General features: G+C 41.2%; 1 protein-coding gene across 8 annotated transcripts in view; it reads left to right on the top strand.

Annotated features, from left to right (window-relative positions):
• The window catches only part of ppp1r12a (protein phosphatase 1, regulatory subunit 12A), a 68,193-nt gene extending 50,180 nt beyond the window's left edge, over positions 1 to 18,013 (top strand). For 3 of the 8 annotated variants that reach the window (XM_084710598.1, XM_084710596.1, XM_084710594.1), the window contains 15 exons: positions 60 to 212; positions 1,656 to 1,829; positions 2,091 to 2,264; positions 4,656 to 4,746; positions 5,169 to 5,348; positions 5,443 to 5,605; positions 7,740 to 7,861; positions 8,016 to 8,081; positions 10,649 to 10,665; positions 10,768 to 10,885; positions 11,161 to 11,265; positions 11,346 to 11,393; positions 12,771 to 12,821; positions 14,730 to 15,004; positions 17,443 to 18,013. In XM_084710598.1, coding sequence (XP_084566724.1) covers positions 60 to 212; positions 1,656 to 1,829; positions 2,091 to 2,264; positions 4,656 to 4,746; positions 5,169 to 5,348; positions 5,443 to 5,605; positions 7,740 to 7,861; positions 8,016 to 8,081; positions 10,649 to 10,665; positions 10,768 to 10,885; positions 11,161 to 11,265; positions 11,346 to 11,393; positions 12,771 to 12,821; positions 14,730 to 14,867 — 1,600 coding nt within the window. In that variant the 3' untranslated portion in view covers positions 14,868 to 15,004; positions 17,443 to 18,013. The remainder of the gene's footprint in view (positions 1 to 59; positions 213 to 1,655; positions 1,830 to 2,090; positions 2,265 to 4,655; positions 4,747 to 5,168; positions 5,349 to 5,442; positions 5,606 to 7,739; positions 7,862 to 8,015; positions 8,082 to 10,648; positions 10,666 to 10,767; positions 10,886 to 11,160; positions 11,266 to 11,345; positions 11,394 to 12,770; positions 12,822 to 14,729; positions 15,005 to 17,442) is intronic. The other 5 variants (XM_084710601.1, XM_084710599.1, XM_084710595.1 and 2 more) reach the window with 3 other exon arrangements.
• Positions 18,014 to 18,235: the final 222 nt, after the last annotated feature.

Raw genomic sequence — 18,235 nt, 5'->3', positions numbered from 1 at the left:
TGTGCGCCTCCACCGCTAATCTGCCTCTCTCGCCCACCCGCCTGCCAACACGCCAACAGCACGTCCCATACGCTAGCACTAGGGCGGAGCGGCAGCACGCGGGACGTGCCAGCCAAGTCTTCGTCCACCTCCAGCTTGGACCCTAACACCTGTAATACTAAACCCTGGCAGCCACCCACCTCCCACTACCAGTCTTACAGCATTTACCGCAGGTACACCAGCCTCACCGGGGCACCACCGTCTCTACACCCACCTCTCTTCTCTGACCGTGTGTCTCTGCGCTGCTCAAGTGCCCACCATGTGTTCTGTGTTTCTCTGGTTACTTCTACTGTCCAAATGAATATTGGAAGGAGAGATGTGGTTGTTTCAACACTTAGAACTAGGTTGTGGATGAAGCCTCGTTAACATTTCCAGAATATTTAACTTAAGATCTAAATGTTTTCTATTTCTATATTTCAGATTTTCTTTTTTTTAATTTGTATCCACTTGAATACTGATGTCATCTACTGATAAAGTAACACTGCATTAAAGGAACAGTTCACCCCAAAATTTAAAATAATAATATTTTTCCTCTTACCTCTTTTATCCATCTCAATATTTTGGTGCAAGTTGCCAAATTTTGGAGATATCTGCCCTAGAGATGTCTGCCTTCTCATAAATATAATGGAACTAGATGGCGATGTGCAGAAAAATACTTTCGAAGAGCTCAACAGCAATGTCTTTTTCCAGAAATTTTGTTTCTTGTTTCTAACTGTTACATCAATAAATGTCACTGCAATCACTGCAAACTGCAGTCACTACATATTGCTCCTTTAATTTTATTTTCAACACCATGGCGGTGTGTAAGTGTTCATGTGACGTAGCCTAGCGTCCGTGCACCCTCACAATTTTCTAATTTGGTCATTAAAATGATATAGGCTTATATTCCATGACGCATAAATGTAATAATGTTGCTTGTAATAACTAGTTTTTCATGTCTCCCAGAATTGTCCCAGACATTGTAGCTTTGTGTCTCCGAGACAAAGGGATGTCCTTAATTTTGAGCTTTGAGATGCACACTTTGCTCTGCAAGGTCGACTGTAGTTAGGTAGAAAAAAAAATTAGTTCCAATGTGAAACTGTTTACAAAAAGTTCTGTGGATCATCTTCAGTATGTATTTTTGATTTGGGGATAAACTGTCCCTTTAATTTTCACCCAACAGGGTTTTGCAAAAAAAAACAACACACACACAAAAAAAACATTGATCCATTCAGTCATCTCACACAGACGAGTTACTTTTCACAAATTAACACAGTAATATCACACGTTTCTGCATATGGTTTCACTGCTAATGTATTGAGCCTGTTTTTCATTCATGGGCTTGATAGATATTTTGTATGTAATACATGCAGAAGCGTCATTACTAACAAAGTGTTTTCCTCACTTTTTAATCATAAAAATAACTAAACTCTAGTTTCCCACTCCCTGTTATTTATTTGCCTCCTAAGTTCATGCAGTCATAATGTTGATATATGATACAAAAATATTTCATCTTAAGACATAAATTCTAATAATCTCAGTTAATAATCAACTCGTGATGATCAACATTGTCGCTGTGATCAGTCATGTCCCGCTCTGCCTGACTGGTTGTTGACTGCTGTGTTTTTGTCCCCCAGCGGCTCTTTTGGCAGAAGGCACGAGGACTTGAGTTCCTCGACCACCTCCTCCTCCACCTCCTCCACGACCACCACCACCTCCTCATCTGTTACCTCGCCCACAGGCCATCGCGGCCTGCTCTCCAGCCTGGGCTCCTCCTCCACCCGCACTGGCTCCACCAGTCTCACCAGCAGGTACATGAACACCGCTCACACTGAACATGTTTAATGCATAGCTTGTAGATATTCCACTAGTTTTGTAATGTGATTGAAAAGTGATTTTTCTCATAGGGGGATTTAGTTCACGTTTTCTGAAAAGTTGAAAGAAACATGTCCCTAAAAAATCTTCTACAACTACAGATTTTAGTTCCACAATCTAAGCAGTTGAAATGGAATCTGTTTAAAAATGACAAAAAGTAAGTATCTTTATAAAAATGCTGGTGTGTGTGTGAACAGGTACTGGTCAGAGGACAGTGCAGAGAGGGAAAAAGAGAAGGAGAAGGAGTCTGCTGCGGTCATCCCCACTATAAACACTGGCTCTACTACGACCACCACGTCTACCACTACCACCACCGCCATATCTACCACTACCACCACCACTGGCACCGTCACTGGCTCTGAAAGACGCAGGTAACAGACTTAACTTTACATACAACTAAACAATAATGAGTAGTTTCTCTGTCGAGAATTAAAATGATACAATAATGAATTGACACTGTTGCATTAAGATGGGACAGTGGGTTCATCTTATCTGGATTATTAATGATTTGTTTGCAGATGTTGGCCTATTATTAGATATTATTAGACAGGTTATTGTTATTAGCCTTAGGTATGATGCATTTTGTTTGATTACATACAATTTATAGGTCAGATTTTGTTAACTGATGTTGTTATTTGGGTTAATTCCCATGGTGTTGTACTTGTTTGTTTTTTTTTTTTATCTTGACCTGATTTAAATTCACTTGGGAAAAGGCAGAATGCTTAAAATGTTCTCTTGCTTTGCTTAGTGTTTTTATTTACTGTACTTGTTTATGTATCTTCATGAAATTTTCAAGTTGAAACAGCTTGGATATTGCATCAAAACATTTACTGTAAGCAGATTCCGGAAATATTGGCATTAACCTTTAAGGCCTCCATCAGTCAAACAGTAATCCGGATGCATTTCCTCTGTTTGAGAACAGGGTGTGTGTGTGTGTGTGTGTGTATGGTCTTAAAGTCTGTACACACAGTGTGGACAGGAAGAGAGAGTGTATCTGCGTCCGTCCAGCATGTTGGAGTGTGTCAGAGACGGCGCGTGTGTGTGAGTGGGGTCGAGTGCACGTCTTCCTGTTGCGGTGCTGAAATAAGCCACCTGTCATGGTGGGAGTCGGGCAGGCCTGTTTCACAGCCTGGACCGCTCCACCGACTTCTCCTTATAAGGAAGGTGGGGCAGAAGCTGCACATTTTCTTCAAGGCTAAGGCTCCTCTCTGCACTGATTGAGTTCATACTTCTGTGTGGCCAACAGAGGCTCCACACTGAGAGAAAGTGCCAGAATAGCTCACTGGTTTATTTCCCGAACTGTGCTGCCTGTTGAGCCTGATCCTGTTATAGCAAAAGGCTAAACACAGAGATCTGAATCCTGTTTTAACACAGTAACTTAAAGAGCCGCTCCATCTGTGTTGTTTTTCATTTTTTTTAACTAGAAACACCCACTCAGCTGTTTGGAAAAAAAAGCAGTGACGTAGGTCAGAGCGCTGATGCTATCCCTCCCTTTACTGATACAGTGTTTGGCAATATCACAAAATATGACACGATATCATATAAAACTATCAGTTACATGATGACTTGGATAACTTGACACTTGACACTCACAAATGGAGTCAGTAACAGGTTTGAACTGTAAAAGTCAGGGAGAGGAAGAGAGTTAAAACAGGCAGTCCACCAGGGCTGTTTTAAAATGATTTTATGGATTTTATGTCCATAGCAACAGTCTGTTCTTCATAACAACAGTCTGTTCTTCATAACAACGGTTTGTTCTTCGTAGCATCGGTCTGCAATACAGAAATAACAGACCTTAGAAATCTGTAATTGACCAATCACAAATGAGTACTTAACACAGTCGTGTAATAACAAACATTCATATACTGTATATGGTCTGAATGCTTATGTGCTCTTGTGTGGAAATGGTGATACAGTCATGTGATACAGGAATTTCAAAACAAAGGCTATTTAAAGATGGTGGCATGATCAGTGTTTTCACCATAAAACATGCAACCAATGAATGACCAGTTGAATGTTTGGATTTGATTACTTAGGCGACACTGCTGGCCCTATTTAAAGTTGGTTTGAGGATAGTTTTAAAGTTTTATCTTGGGTAAAATTTTCCAGGAATATTCACTTTGACAAGCATGCTTCAAATTCACATCAGTCCATGAATGTATATGTGGAGCTGGATAGTAAATCTGCAGTCCTACTGTTGGAAAGTTTAGCCCACTGAGCAGCTCCACGGATGGTGCTGATTAATATCCCTGCTCTGCTGTATATAATGTGTGAGGAGAGAGAGTTTCTCACCTAGTCCATAAATTAGAGCAGCCAGGCTTGTGATCAGAAGTAACCTCATGTAACCTTAAACTTGCAACGAGTAACTTTTGTCTCCACTCTCTGGCAGTGTGGACGTGTGCTTATGACCATACCTACAGTTTGCCTCCATAGGCTCTGCCATGCTGTAGCATACTCTGTCACAACGGCTTATCCCCCCTTTATCCCTGACAAACCAACCATTGCTGTTTTTGACATCACAACCAGTACACCAGCATGGGCTTGGATCAGCATACTGTGAAGTCAGTGAATGTAGCAGGCGTTTATGTATATGTTTAAGTCCCACACTGCAGGTTTAAGGCACCATACGTATTTATAAAGAGATGTATCTTGTCAGTTTTCCCATCTCATCAGGCATCTCCTGATAAAGTTCTACATATTTTTGCTTTCATCTCCAAATGATCAACCTTGTGTGTGTGTGTTTGTATCTTCGTGTTTGTCAGGTCATACCTGACACCTGTGCGAGACGAGGAGTCAGAGTCCCAGAGGAAAGCTCGCTCCAGACAGGCTCGACAGTCGAGGAGGTCCACCCAGGTTAGTTAACATACATCATCTTTGATCTCTTTGCACTTTCTTTATTTATTATTTATTTACATGACTAGAGCAGAGTCATGTTACTGTAAAATGTTAACAAATGGTGACGTGTAGGTGCCTCTGGTTTGCATTATGGGTTTATAGCCATAGACTGTTTAAAGAAATGTTATTATCCTGGTCGAGACAGCACTTTCTGTGTATACAGGCAGCACTTAACATCTAGTTTTGTAGAAAGAGCTGATAATTTTACAAGCTGACAGAATTTGAGCTTTGTCCTTTCCTGTACAAACAGCTGAACTGTACTGTGCAGAAATGTTTTGACTTTTTACTGCAGAGCTGCAGCGAATGTAAATAATAAGATTCTGGTTATGAAATAAAATAATGAATTGACATAGAGGTCATATATTTCTCTCCTCTTCTAGGGTGTGACTCTGACTGACCTGCAAGAGGCTGAGAAAACAATCGGCAGGAGTCGTACTACAAAGACCCGGGAGGAGGAGAAGGAGGAGAAAGAGAAGCAGGACAAGGAGAAGCAGGAGGAGAAGAAGGAGATGGAGACCAAGGAAGACGATTACCGATCAAAGTACCGCAGCTACGAAGAGGTGAATTTATTTTTGCTAATAACCTTCCCAGGTATCTTCACCCGTAATCTACACTGAAAAGTTGACCACGCTGTCCTCTGTCCTCCTCCACCAGCGCTACCGGCCTTCGTCTTCTTCCTCCACCATTTCCACAGCCAGCACTGCCTCCACCCCGTCCTACTCTAGCACCACTTTGTCCTCCAGTTCCAGCTCCCTCAACAGGCCTAACAGTCTGACAGGGATCACCTCCTCCTATAGCCGTAGAGACACGGAAAAAGGTCGGTGACAAAAAGCGGTGTTGTTAAATATCTTTTTTTTTCCTAGCCTGACTTCGCAGCTGCAAATAAGAGAAAACCCGAAAATATTCAGTGCAATATATGCCCAATTTCAAAAACGTTAGGATGTTGTGTAAAACATAAATAAAAACAGAATGCAATGATTTGCAAAAACTGTTTGACCTATATTCAGTTGAATACTTTAAAAAGATAAGATATCTAATGTTTAAACTGATAAACTTAATAGTTTTTTGTAAATATAGGCTCATTTTGAATTTAATACCTGCAACGTGTTCCGAAGAAGATGGGTTATAACCAGTGTGCGAAATACGGGGGGGTCCAGGGGGGTCCGACCCCCCCGATTAACCCATGAGACCAAGGAAAGCCTCAAAAGCAAAATTTGAAGGGGGTCTCAAATTTTGTCAAAAGAAATATTTCATTGTCACTAATGGTCACTAAAATGTTTTTAAGCTCACCATGTCCAGTATTCAGAATTAAAAAAAATACTCACAAATATTTTTTGCCAAACGGAGCCAGCCAGTCCTGTGTGTGTATGCAAATTAGCCATGTGCACACCAAACAGAAGAAAGACGTAACGTTGAGAAGTCATACTGGTCATACTAAAAATGGCAAGCAAGCGAAAGCTAAACCAGAGATAGTAATGCGTGGCCACACATTACTATCTCGTGGCCACGAGATAATAACGCGTGGCCACAAGATAGTTAATGCGCGGCCACGAGATAATTAATGCGTGGTCGCGAGATAGTTAATGCGTGGTCACGAGATAGTTATTGTAGTCATCCCATGCAGACTGTTGGTTTTATCATGGACAAGTTTGATTTAATTTCATTTTATTTTAATATAGGAATGAATTACAGTGACATACTTCAGTCACTTGTGGCAAGGCATGGAGTAATTCTTAGCGAGAGACTCGGAGCCCCTATGGTGACATTGGATGAAAAAAAAAATAATGCGTGGTCACGAGATAGTAATGCGTGGCCACGCATTATTTTTTTTCATCCAATGTCACCAGAGGGGCTCCGTATAAAACAACGTGCATCCATACAACTTTAGCCAATGCAAATCCTATGTCAGTGTTGCTTTGCGAATACTATGGGATTATCAAAAATTGTTAAGTGTGTGCCTGTGTGCTGTCACGTAGGCTATAGACTGATTGTCTTGGCTTGCATCCATTAAATATTGTAATGTTATAGACCTACTGCATATTGAGAAAATTTAGATCGGTATTGCGCAACAATCGGGAGATGGGGACCCCCCCGAATATTGACGGGTATTTCGCACACTGGTTATAACCATTAGAGCCATTAAAAATAATTATACAGAAATGGCCAATCTTCTCCAGGATGAAATAAAGCCACAGACAGTAGATGCAGCATGTGGATGCATGACTGTCTAAACTCCACTTGATGCTGATGTCTGTCTCCACAGGTCCACATTCACTCGGGCAAACTGCCACACGCTGATTAGGGCCATTGAGACAGAAAGGGATTGGGTTGCCTTTTAAATTAAGTAGCTCTTTTAACAAATAAATCCATGAAGCATCCCTGGGAAAATAGACGGCAGCTTTAGTCTCTTCAACTGAAGGAAGGAAACACTGACCGCTTTGTTCTCCTACGACCAAAGCCTTTTTTTTCCTCTCTCTTTTCCTCTGAACTCGAGCCAAGTCAAGTTGTTGCCCTGATAGTGCTTTGTGAAGAAGTCACATCAGTGCCTTGTTTAACTTGAACTTTTCCACTTTTCTCTTTGAATTCTTGTTAGGATTTCTGGGAACACTGTTGATATCAAAATAATACTGATCAGATTATTGTGTAAGGAGTAAATGCAAAGAAACGGTGTAAGAAATGGTAATAGAGTAACAATAGCCGTAAGATCAACGTACAGTACGGACTAGGCAGGACATTCCCTTGAAAATGGGGGCTGTGGTGTCGGATGCAAGCACTCGACACACCTAGGGATGTGATTATTTTATATCTCATGACTACAACTACCAAGTGGAACAGAATCAACACACAAATATTGCAAAGCTGTATCGCACTGGTGTGGATAATAATCGTTTTGGTATCATGGCAGTATTACTGCATGTCATTAACCTTTTATCATTCTTCCCAATGGACAGAAACGGACAGAAAGGAGGAGGAGAAGGAGGGGGAGGACAAGTCTCAGCCCCGCTCCATACGGGATCGCAGGCGGCCCCGCGAGAAGAGGCGCTCCACTGGGGTCTCTTTCTGGACCCAAGATGTAAGAGACTTTCCAGAGCTCACTTCTCTCACCCATCATAAGTATTCACAGCACTCATCTGGAGGTTCAGGAGTTAATAAATGTTCCTCTTTGATCATTTGGATTGAGAACGCCGCAAGTCGTGTGAAGGCCTGCTATCTTTTTTTAATTCCAGGGTGATGAAAATGACCCTGACCAGCAGTCCGACTCGGAGGAGGGCAGCACCAGGGGAGAGCCACAGGTAACTCGACACACACACAGGGCAGAAAGTAGATAAAACTGACTTTTAAGCAGGAGCCCTCCAGCCAAAATCAAGCCAGTCCTGCTGCTTTTCTTACGTGGCGCGACCTCCATTTGATTCCTGCCCTTCTGCATTCTCTATTCTGGTCCTTCTTCGTGTCTCATCTCATGAAGTCAAGGCCAAGCAAGTGCAGTAGTCTTTGATATTCACTGTTCTGCCCTGTACAGCTATGATTTCCTCCCCTCCCACTTATCTTTCCTCTTTCACCCTCTGCAGCCTTTGAATTATTATTGCCCCCCCTCTTTCCTCCATTTCCATCTTCTGATGATTGTCTGGTTGCTGGGGTGACCTTGCAAAACCAAAAGTAGTCTCAGCCATAGATCAGTGGGTTTTAAAAACATGCAGGCATACAGAAGAAAGGAAGTCTGGGTCACTGGGGGTCAGTGCAAGCACTGAACAATGCAATGGTGGAGAGTCTTCCAATTTTAAATTTGTAGATGAGAATTAAGGAGAACACTTTTTTTTGGTCTTTTGTGTGCATGAAGGCACTTTAAATGAAACTTTCAACCAGTTTTAAGCAAAGTTAACATGTAAGAAATGGATTAACCAGTCTTCCAGTCCATGAAATGGAAATAAAAACCTTTCAAATCCAATTTAATCCTGTCGTACTATTCATGGAAGACGGCATGGGGCAGAAAGAGCAGTGTTGTGAAAACACTGCTGGCTGGATGAACTTCCTGTTTGAATGGAAGTGTCTTTTGCAGCCAGTAGTTGTTAACTTGAGTATAATCAGCAGGGAGATGAGAGACTCACACACAGTGAGTACAGTATAAAAGGGTGGAGCAGCAGCAGAGCACTAAATGGGAAACAAGCAATTATCTCTGCATGGAGATGGAAAAGCTTTTGAGTCTCTTCCTTTTCCAGGCTGGCGCACTCGGATAAAAGCACCCAAATGTAAAAACAATGTTTGATTAATGCAGGTTTGGTAGAGAATATGTTTTTAACAGACTCTTAAAGAGATAGTTTGGATTATTCGATTTGGGATACTTTTCAACAGTCAGTGCCTAAAGTAGAAACTGTTTGGCACATCTCCAGTTGGCAGAGAGGAGTATCAGCATGGAAGCTAAGTAATGAACTGCTGTGGGCAGGGTCAGAAACAAAAGGTATTTTAGCCACTTAAAAAAGATCCACCTTAAAAATCTGTATCATTGTGTACAGCATGTTTGAAATATTTTCACCATATTACTTTTCCACCAGACTGCCTTTTCCGATGGGAAAATGCCCTTCTACAAGCCAAAATTCACTCTATCCAAACTTCACAGGCAAAATCAGTCACTTTACCTCACAGAGCACAGGAGTTGCTGATCTATTACCTAAATCCATTAGTTTGTCTGTGTTATTGTGAGAGTTAAGTGTTTAAAAAGGATAGTTTGAATTCACCAAAGTCACACAGTATCACAAACAAACTAACAGATCAAGGCAGCTGAAGACCAGCAACTCCTGTGTTCTGTGAAGTAAAATTACTGATTTTCCCTATGGAGTTTGGTGGCTTTGGAGAGAGCAATATTTGGCCAAAATAATGGTGGTTTCAGGCAGCCTTTTGTGACAGCAAAGTAAAGCAGTGCAGTTTTTTAAGTTGCTAAAAAAGTAGTACATTGCTCGGTTTCGGTGTGGTACTCCTGTCTGCTTCTTCCAACTACGAACACAACCACTGTCAATTAAATTTTCTTGAATAATTAAAAAGTTGTTCAATGTATACAAAATGTCAGAAAATATTGATGTTTTTCACAAATCAAACCCCTCAAATGTCTTGGTTTGTCCAGAAAACACTCACATTTAGAAGCTGGAATCAGAGAATTCTGACTTTTTTTTATACAAAAAATTACTTAAACCAATTTATCAATTTATCTGAATGATTGTCGATTTAATTAGTTGGATAAGTACCTAATACAGCCCCACTTCAAGAAAGTCAAACTATCCCTATAAAGAGTTTACATTGAGGTTATAATTCGTCGTCTGTCTCCAGTCGCACATTGAATGGTGCCAAACTGGCTGTTTATCTGATCACTTGAACTCTATGTTAATCATTTCCCCTCGAAGGCTTTGGGACTTCTTGACTCAGATTGTAGTATTGTTGTGTCACCGCCCTCTGTCCGCTTCAGGAAACGGACCGCAATTTTAAAATAGCTGGAAGTCCTACCCTCCAACCTGACCTCCCTATCTGATGTCTGGTCCCCGTTCGCAGGAGCCGCTGCTGTGGCACCGCTGACCTGGGAGACGCAGTATGCCTCGAGGCAGTGGCTGCCACAGCAGCTGTTTAGGAATGGGATTGTGTTTAGTGCAGTGTGTGTGTGTAGGAGGCTGATTGCAAAGGAGTGAAGGTCAGATGCTGATACGTGCAGAGGAAGGCTGCTGAATGTGAAGGTGGAGGTTCAGTCTAAAATGAACAGCATGTCTCATTTCATCCTTTGGCTCAGTTTTGTTTTTGTCTCTGTAAGTTCATGGCAAATTCACCCCACAATTTGTTATTAACATTAACATTCATTTTCTTTCCTCTTTTCCTACAGAGTGACAGATTGTCCAGGTATGTTTTACCCCTTCATATTATCCCCTTTCTTTATTATCCTTTAAAGTTTTATCTGTAAACAATGTGATTTTAAGTGACTCCCTGTTTTTGCTGTCGTAGGAACGAGGTCACTTCATCCTTAGATCGCGTTGACACTCTTTCTAGCCGTGGCTACGGTGAGAGTCGGAGGACGTACTCAAGCCGACTGGATAGAGACGACACCACTGATTATAAGAAGGTATGTGATACATATTAAACACTATTTTGCATCAACTGGTTCTTGTTTTAATCCTACAGTTTCATGTGTAAAATATGTCTCTAGGGATTAATTTGAAGTAAAGTTTTGAAGTAAATCTATACATACTCCACGTCATTTTCAATATAATCTGATGTTTCATCTACACAATACTCATTTGATATTTGAAATAAAAGGAACCTGTTGTCATATTTGTCATTCATAGCTCGATTAGTCTCCTGTTGATCCCTGATTGATGTTTTTCCCCCTCCCTTCAGCTCTACGAGCAGATCTTAGCTGAGAATGAGAAGTTGAAGGCCCAGTTACGTGACACAGACCTGGAGCTGGCAGACTTGAAGTTACAACTAGAGAAGGCCACACAGGTACACTGAGCTCACACTGCTTCAGCTGGTCAGTATTGATAAGATAGGTTTCCTGATCGCTTTTATCTTTCTCGTTGCAGAGGCAGGAACGCTATGCTGACCGATCACAGCTTGAGATGGAGAAAAGGGTAATGCCAGAACCAAATTGATAACTCTCATCTATTACATTCTTTGTTAAATTACTGAAAAGATGTTTAACTTCTGTTTCTTTCAAGTTTACCTCAAATAACCTATAAATATAGTACCCAGAAGTCCTTGTGCCAGTTATTTTGATCAATCCGACCTGCTATAAACATGTTGGTAACACCACCGATGGGTTTATGTCTGAAGGTAACAAGCAGGCCCCAATATCATCTGGGTGGTGGTATGATCTTAACCTGAGTTTTTGTATCAGTCTACTCTCTGCTGCTGGCTGTCGTGTCACACACGCCCTTGTAGCCGGGGGTCATAAGGGACTTCCTCCTCCCCTCCTCGCCACCCAGAACACTGCCACCCTCTCTCTCACCTGTTTTTGAACCTCAGAGGCAGCGTGTGGTCACCTCTTCTCAAGACTGCTTATTTTGTTCTTTTTCTGTGTGTGTGAGAGTGTGTGTTTATGTCGTTCTTATGCAGGAAGTAGAACAATTGTAGATTGATAAATTGCCGTTGAAACTGTGCATGTGTGTGTTTTCATGTTTTTTTTTTCCTCACTCATTCAGTAATCATGCTGGCGTCTTCAGCTGCAGTTGTGTAGCCATGAAACCAATAACCACCGGATTTGCAAAATTCATCCATTATTTTTAAAGGGATAGTTTGCGGTTTTTGAAGTGGGGTCGTGTGAGATACTTTTTTATTTTAGCCTCTTAGAAAAGGCCCAACTGAAAAAAAATTCACTTTAAATGTCAGCTACATTTAATGTATACATAGACTGATATTGATGTTTTTTCCAGGTGGGTCTTTTTTAAAGTGTCTAAAATATGTTTTGCTGCTGTTCATGTCTACAGCAGTTCATTCCTTAGCCTCCGTGCTGGTACTCCTTCCACCATTTACTGTAGCTAATACACTGACTGTGGATAAGTACCTTGTACAACCTCACTTTAAAAAATCCAAAATATCCCCTGAAGCCATTTTAAGACCATCCTCCATGTGTCATTTGTCTTCACAACCTTTTATAATATGAGAATGTCCTTTTTCTGTTCAGAAAAGACATTCCGACTGCCGTGTCTATGAGTCATTTCATTAACTTAACATCCAACACAACCTCTAAACATCCATGTCCCCATTTCTCGACTCATTCCAGCCTTTAAATTATGTATAAATCACTGAAAATGTAAGTCCGGACTGGCTGTTGCTTGCAGACGCCTCACAAGACATGCGTGTGTTCAAGTGTGTGTGCTAATGCTACACCATCACCATCTTCCACACCTCATTTTATGCAGTGTGTAGAGCCTGCACAAGTGTGTGTTTTTTCTGCCGATTGTCTCTGTGAAATGTGCAAATTTAACCTGCTTTCCTCCAACCCACAGGAAAGAAGAGCTCTAGAAAGGAAGATTTCTGAGATGGAGGAGGAACTTAAGGTACCACCACATACAGTCACACACACACACGCACACACACACACACACACACACACACACACCCACGCACACACACACAGTTCATTATACTCTCAGGTTTAGAAGAGATCCATTAATGGAGTCAGAATCACAGCTAGTGTGTAGGTGGTACTTGTGAGTTCCAGCATAGTGTTAACAGCCGTCACTTCAGTCATGAGTGTCCCTTTCTATATAAGTCTGGGTCTTGTTTTTTTTTTTTTTTGGTTTAATCAGAGTGGTGAGGCATCAGAAATGCTTTGACGCTCAAAAGATAATATGGGTTTATTACAACATGAGTCTTATTTTCGTGGTTTTGGCATCAACATCTATCAGTTATGAAAACCGTGTACTCAACAATGTAATTTATAGACTGTGGGAACCAGTGACTTCACTACACACCACAGCATATTCTGATGAAGATAATTCTGATTATTCTAAAGCACTTTATTTGCTCGTGTGTCTTTGCAGCAGTTTTCCTAGATCTGTGCATTTTCCGCCTCTCTAAATGATTTGGAATTAAGAGGAAAAGTTTTTAATACATATATTTATGTTTTTTTGACCAAATCCCAAAACATGTCTGATGTTATGCAAAATATGTTCTTGAAGTACTAATATATTGGTGGTAAGAATATCTAACGAGCAAGTAAGGTTTGCGCCTTGTGCAGCTACAGGCCTGTCTGTTTTAAACTACCAAAAATTTAGTCATGGAAATGAAGTAAAATATGGTAAAGTTTTGAGAATTCATGGTTAAAATGTGCTGGAACCCTATATAACCAATAGGAATGATGGGCTAAACTCAATTAGACAAGTTCCCTCGCCTTCCGATGTGCCCCATGAGACCTAGCCAGGAAGTGAAAGACCTAGCAAGACCACCAGAAGTATGTCCAATATAATCATGTTAAATAATCATGCAGCCTTAACATTCATTAATCCTACATTTGTTTAGTTTGTCCACCAGTCTTGCACTTCCAGTTAAAACTCAGTTGAAATGATTTTCTCTGACTCATGGTATGATGACACCTGTAATTCTTGGCTGCTTGTTTGTACATGCTTTTTTTCATCTGACATATTTCCTCCATAGAGGCAGAACAAGTCACAAACTGAAGGAAAAGTGACTAAACACAAACTCAATCAAATTCAACACTATATAACCACATTAGACAAGCAACTGTCAGGCTGCAAACGGCCCCTGAGGGGTCCTCAAAAAGACAGTCTATCTAATGTGAAAATATAAATGTCTACTCCTCATATGTAATAAAACTTCGACTCTCTCAGCTGTAATTTCCAAAAGTAAATTGTTTATATTCTGCTCAATGCAGTACCTTACCTCTGTTCACATCTCTCCTTGTGTTCTTGCTAAATGTGCAATTGTGCGTCTCTTATTTTGTTCAGGGCACCTCACAGGTCAGCTGTTGTGATCTTTGTTGACTTAACATTTGAGCTATTGAGTCGGCCAATTAAATGTTCCTGATTTAAGGAGGAGAGAAGAAAGAAAAGTCCATTAAATTCTAGTAAGCAAGTGTTGTTCCCATGGCTGTGATAACAAAAGTGTGTTTATTTTTAGGTGGTAGACAGCTGGCTGATCTTATCAGTGTCACTTTTCCATTCTATCTACAAGCATCACGCTGAAGCGGAAAATCTCTTAATCATTCCTTCGGTTTCCAAAATCTGTCCCCATTTTCTAACAATCTTCCTTTTCTGTTTTCCCTTTTTTTTCCTTCTCTCGGCCCCTCTTCTTCTCTATTAATTTATACTGTCCTGTCTTTCATTAATCCTCTTCTCTCCTCATTTGTTTCTTGAAACACATTCTTTCACTCTCTCTTCCCTCCTTCCCTCCCTCCCTGTCTCTCTGTTCTCCTGTGTTGTGGTTGTTGTTTTCCCCCCCTGCAGAACCTCCCCCAGGTAAAGCAGGTTCAGGCCCTGCGGCAGGTTAAAGAGCGGCTGCAGGCTGAGAACCGGGCCCTGTCCCGCGTGTTGGCAAAGCTCTCGCAGTCCGCCTGCAGCCAGCTGCCCACCGTGGACCTCTAAGCCACGTCCGTCTGTCCACCACCATCTCCTCCTTCCTCCTCCTCCTCCTCTTCTTCTTCTTCCTCACCCCCCCCTTCCCAACCCCCATTCTTCTTCTTCTCATGCTCCATTCGTGCTCTGCCCGCACCCATAGACAGGCAGGTGCCCAGCCGCCCAACCACTACTGGTTTTGTAAACTCCCCTTTCCGTCCCCCTCTGCCTCCCCAGAGCTTTTGGTTTTCAGATTGGGGAGGGTGTCTTTTTTAGTTTCTACAACAGGACACTCTCCTTTTACAGTACGCAACAGATTTCTACTCACATAAATCATCCTAAATATGTAAAATCTAGCTAAAAAACTCAGGTAAGTATCATTTAAGTGTCTAAATTTACTTATTTATTGACAAACATACAAAGTACTGTAACGGAAAGTGTCCTCTTGGTAGTTTTTAGTTGTGATGCTTCCATCAAAGGGAGCTCAGTTGTTCCGTTTGGCTTGTTCTGGCTTCTTTGCATGAAGTGGCTTACCTTTTTTGGCATCAACTTTTTTGGTCCAAATCTTCAGAGACTGATCCTTTTTTTTCTTTCCCCTCCTCTTTTACCCCCCAAATTTTTTAATTTGACTGATGACAACAACAAAGTCAGCTGCATGCACCAGCAGGTTTATTTGGATACAGGTTTAGCATTGTGTCTGATCAATCAAGTATCAAGTAACGCACTGTACTTCAGATCATGATCAAATGTTTAAACCGGCAGTTGATTGTCATCTGTAATCCATACGTGAGTCTTCACCACCGCAGCATTTGTACATGTTTTTAAAGAAGATTCAAACAACATGAGCTGACAGAATAATATGTGTAATCTTCTAGTAGAATTAAAGGACATACCCAACATACGAACAGGTTAATTTCAGTTGCCATTTTTGCTGTTGCCACTTTAATTTTGTTCAGTATTTTACAGCAATCCAGCAAACTTTGATTCTGACATGATTTGATGAACTTGAATTTGTGACTTAACCCTTTTGAGGTTAGATTATATAAATATATACAAGAATACACCCATTACGGCTTGTTATAAATGTCCAAAAAGAGGTTGTTGTCTGTCTATCAGATGTTGTGGAGCGTTACCATGGAGACTATGGAACCTGGCAGGTGTCATGATGGGAGAAAAATATTTTGCTCATGAATTATTTACTCCTAAATTTATAGTTAATGTACACAATTTAACAGAATATAATGGTAAATTATCTCGTTGTCATTTTAAGATGTTAAGTTTTACAGTATGTGCATCCAGTGTAGCATCACATCTGTATAATGATGACATGAATTTAGTATTTTTAAGCACCTCAGGGCCAAAATATAGCTTCTAGCCCACCGCTAACTGCTCGATTCCTCTTGGGATGGCTGCGTCTTGTTCTGAGTCTTTTTTTTTTTGACGGCGATTTTTGACAGAGATTGCGCCGAGCAGGAAGTCAGACACAGGAAAAACATAAAGAATCCAGTTAATTTTCAAAATAAAGACCCCATGCGACCTATTTAACTACATAGCCTGCTTATCCATGGTAGAGACACAGAAATCAAGGAAAAATTACCAAATCAACGAAATCTAAGATAATCAACAAAGTCAGGCGGGCCAAACCCTCCACTTCTGAAATGCTGCTGGTGGGGCATCAGGCCGTCTGTAGGGCCAAACAAAACTATGTCACAGTGGCAAGGTGCCCCGTGTAATCAAAACATAACACAATAACACCTAACTTAAATATTCAGAGTGTAAGGTTTGGCAGAATTTGAATATAATAATCAGATGTTTTCATTAGTGTATGATTGTGGGGGGGTTTTTTTACCTTAGAATGAGCAGTTTATATCTACAGAGGGTCCAGATCCTCTTTCATGGAGTCGGACATGTTGCAAAATCATGTGTCTACGGTAGACCAGAATGGACAAACCAAATACTTGGTCTAGGTACAGCCTTTCACAAGTTTCACGCCCACCGTAGGTTGCCCTACATGCTTCGAAGGGGAGAGTGAGGCGAGTTGGGTTTTTTTGTAATCTGAAACCACCACTACATGCCACTAAATCCTGCCCTCTTGTCATTTAAAGTCCTGCTGTTTCAGAAACTTGACAGAATTTTTAAGAGCATAATTTCTGTATTTGTACAAAAAAAACCAGAGTAACTCCTGACACCTGCCAGGCTCTGTACGACTCCATACAATGACAGTTAAATGTGCACTCGATGAAATAAAAATACTTATTTTGTCTCTGCTGTGTATTTTTCTGGCTGCTGATGAGCAGCCGTTCAGATTCTGCATGGCTTTCTCAGGATCTTTTGGCCTGTGGTGTGCCCGCTTTTACTTCTTTCTCTCCTGACTTGAAACAAGGATGTGATGTTTTTTTTTTTTTTTTTTTAAAGGAGAAAACAAAACAATGAGAGATGCTGTGTGACTCGAAGATTGCTTACACAGGCTGCAATTAACCATTTGTAAAAACTGGCCTGACTGGTTTTAACAACACCGTGTTATCTGTCAAGACTTGTCTAAGCCTTCTCTCTCTCTGTCTGTGTCTCCTCTTCCCCTCCCTATTTCCTTTTTATTCCCTTTCAGATGCTCCCAGACTTGAAAGCAGACAACCAGAGACTAAAGGACGAGAACGGAGCACTCATTCGAGTCATTAGCAAGCTTTCCAAGTAGAACAGACCCCCCCGCCCCGTCTTCTGCACCCCCCCTAGTCCCCCATGGCAGTGACTAATGGAATTGCACATTTAGATATTAATTGCAACAGACATCAGAGACAAGACTCCTTTTTTTTTTTCTTTTTCTCCTCCCGAGTCCTTTTTACCACCGCAGCATCCATCCATCCATCCATCTACCCCCCTGCGCCACCTCCTTTGACTATAATCCACTTGATTGTGTGGCTGCTGTCCTGATAGAACCACTGAGTTTACAGAGCAAAAAGGAAAAAGGGTTGTGTGATGATGAGCATGTTAAAAGCATTGTGGGCGGGGAAGCCTGAAAACTATTTAACCAATAAGCCTTAGTTGTACATAAAGAGAAAAAGAAAAACACGCATCGATCTCTTCTCTTCTCTCTTTTCTCGGCTATCACTGAACAACAGATATTATCCAACACCTGATTTTATTTGTGCCACGATCTCTCTGATGTTTCTTTTTGTTTCTTCTCCCTGTGTAAGTGTTGTGTGCAGTGCAGTTCTCCTCCCACCTTGAAGGGATGCTTTCTTTGAAGTGGGGTTGTACGGGATTCTTGTGCAGTCAGTGTATTAGCTCCAGTAGAGGGCAGTTGGTACACCCCAGTTTGGAGAAGCCGAAAATGAGTACCAGCATGGAGGCTAAGCAATGTACTACCATGGACATATTTTAGCCACCTAAAAAAATCAGTG

Source organism: Lutjanus erythropterus, chromosome 22 (assembly GCF_056507025.1).
Source record: "Lutjanus erythropterus isolate fLutEry1 chromosome 22, fLutEry1.hap2, whole genome shotgun sequence".
In the NCBI taxonomy this organism is placed as follows: Eukaryota; Metazoa; Chordata; class Actinopteri; order Lutjaniformes; family Lutjanidae; genus Lutjanus; species Lutjanus erythropterus.
Note: the sequence above shows the minus strand (reverse complement) of the source record. Positions and strands in the feature narration are given on the sequence as shown.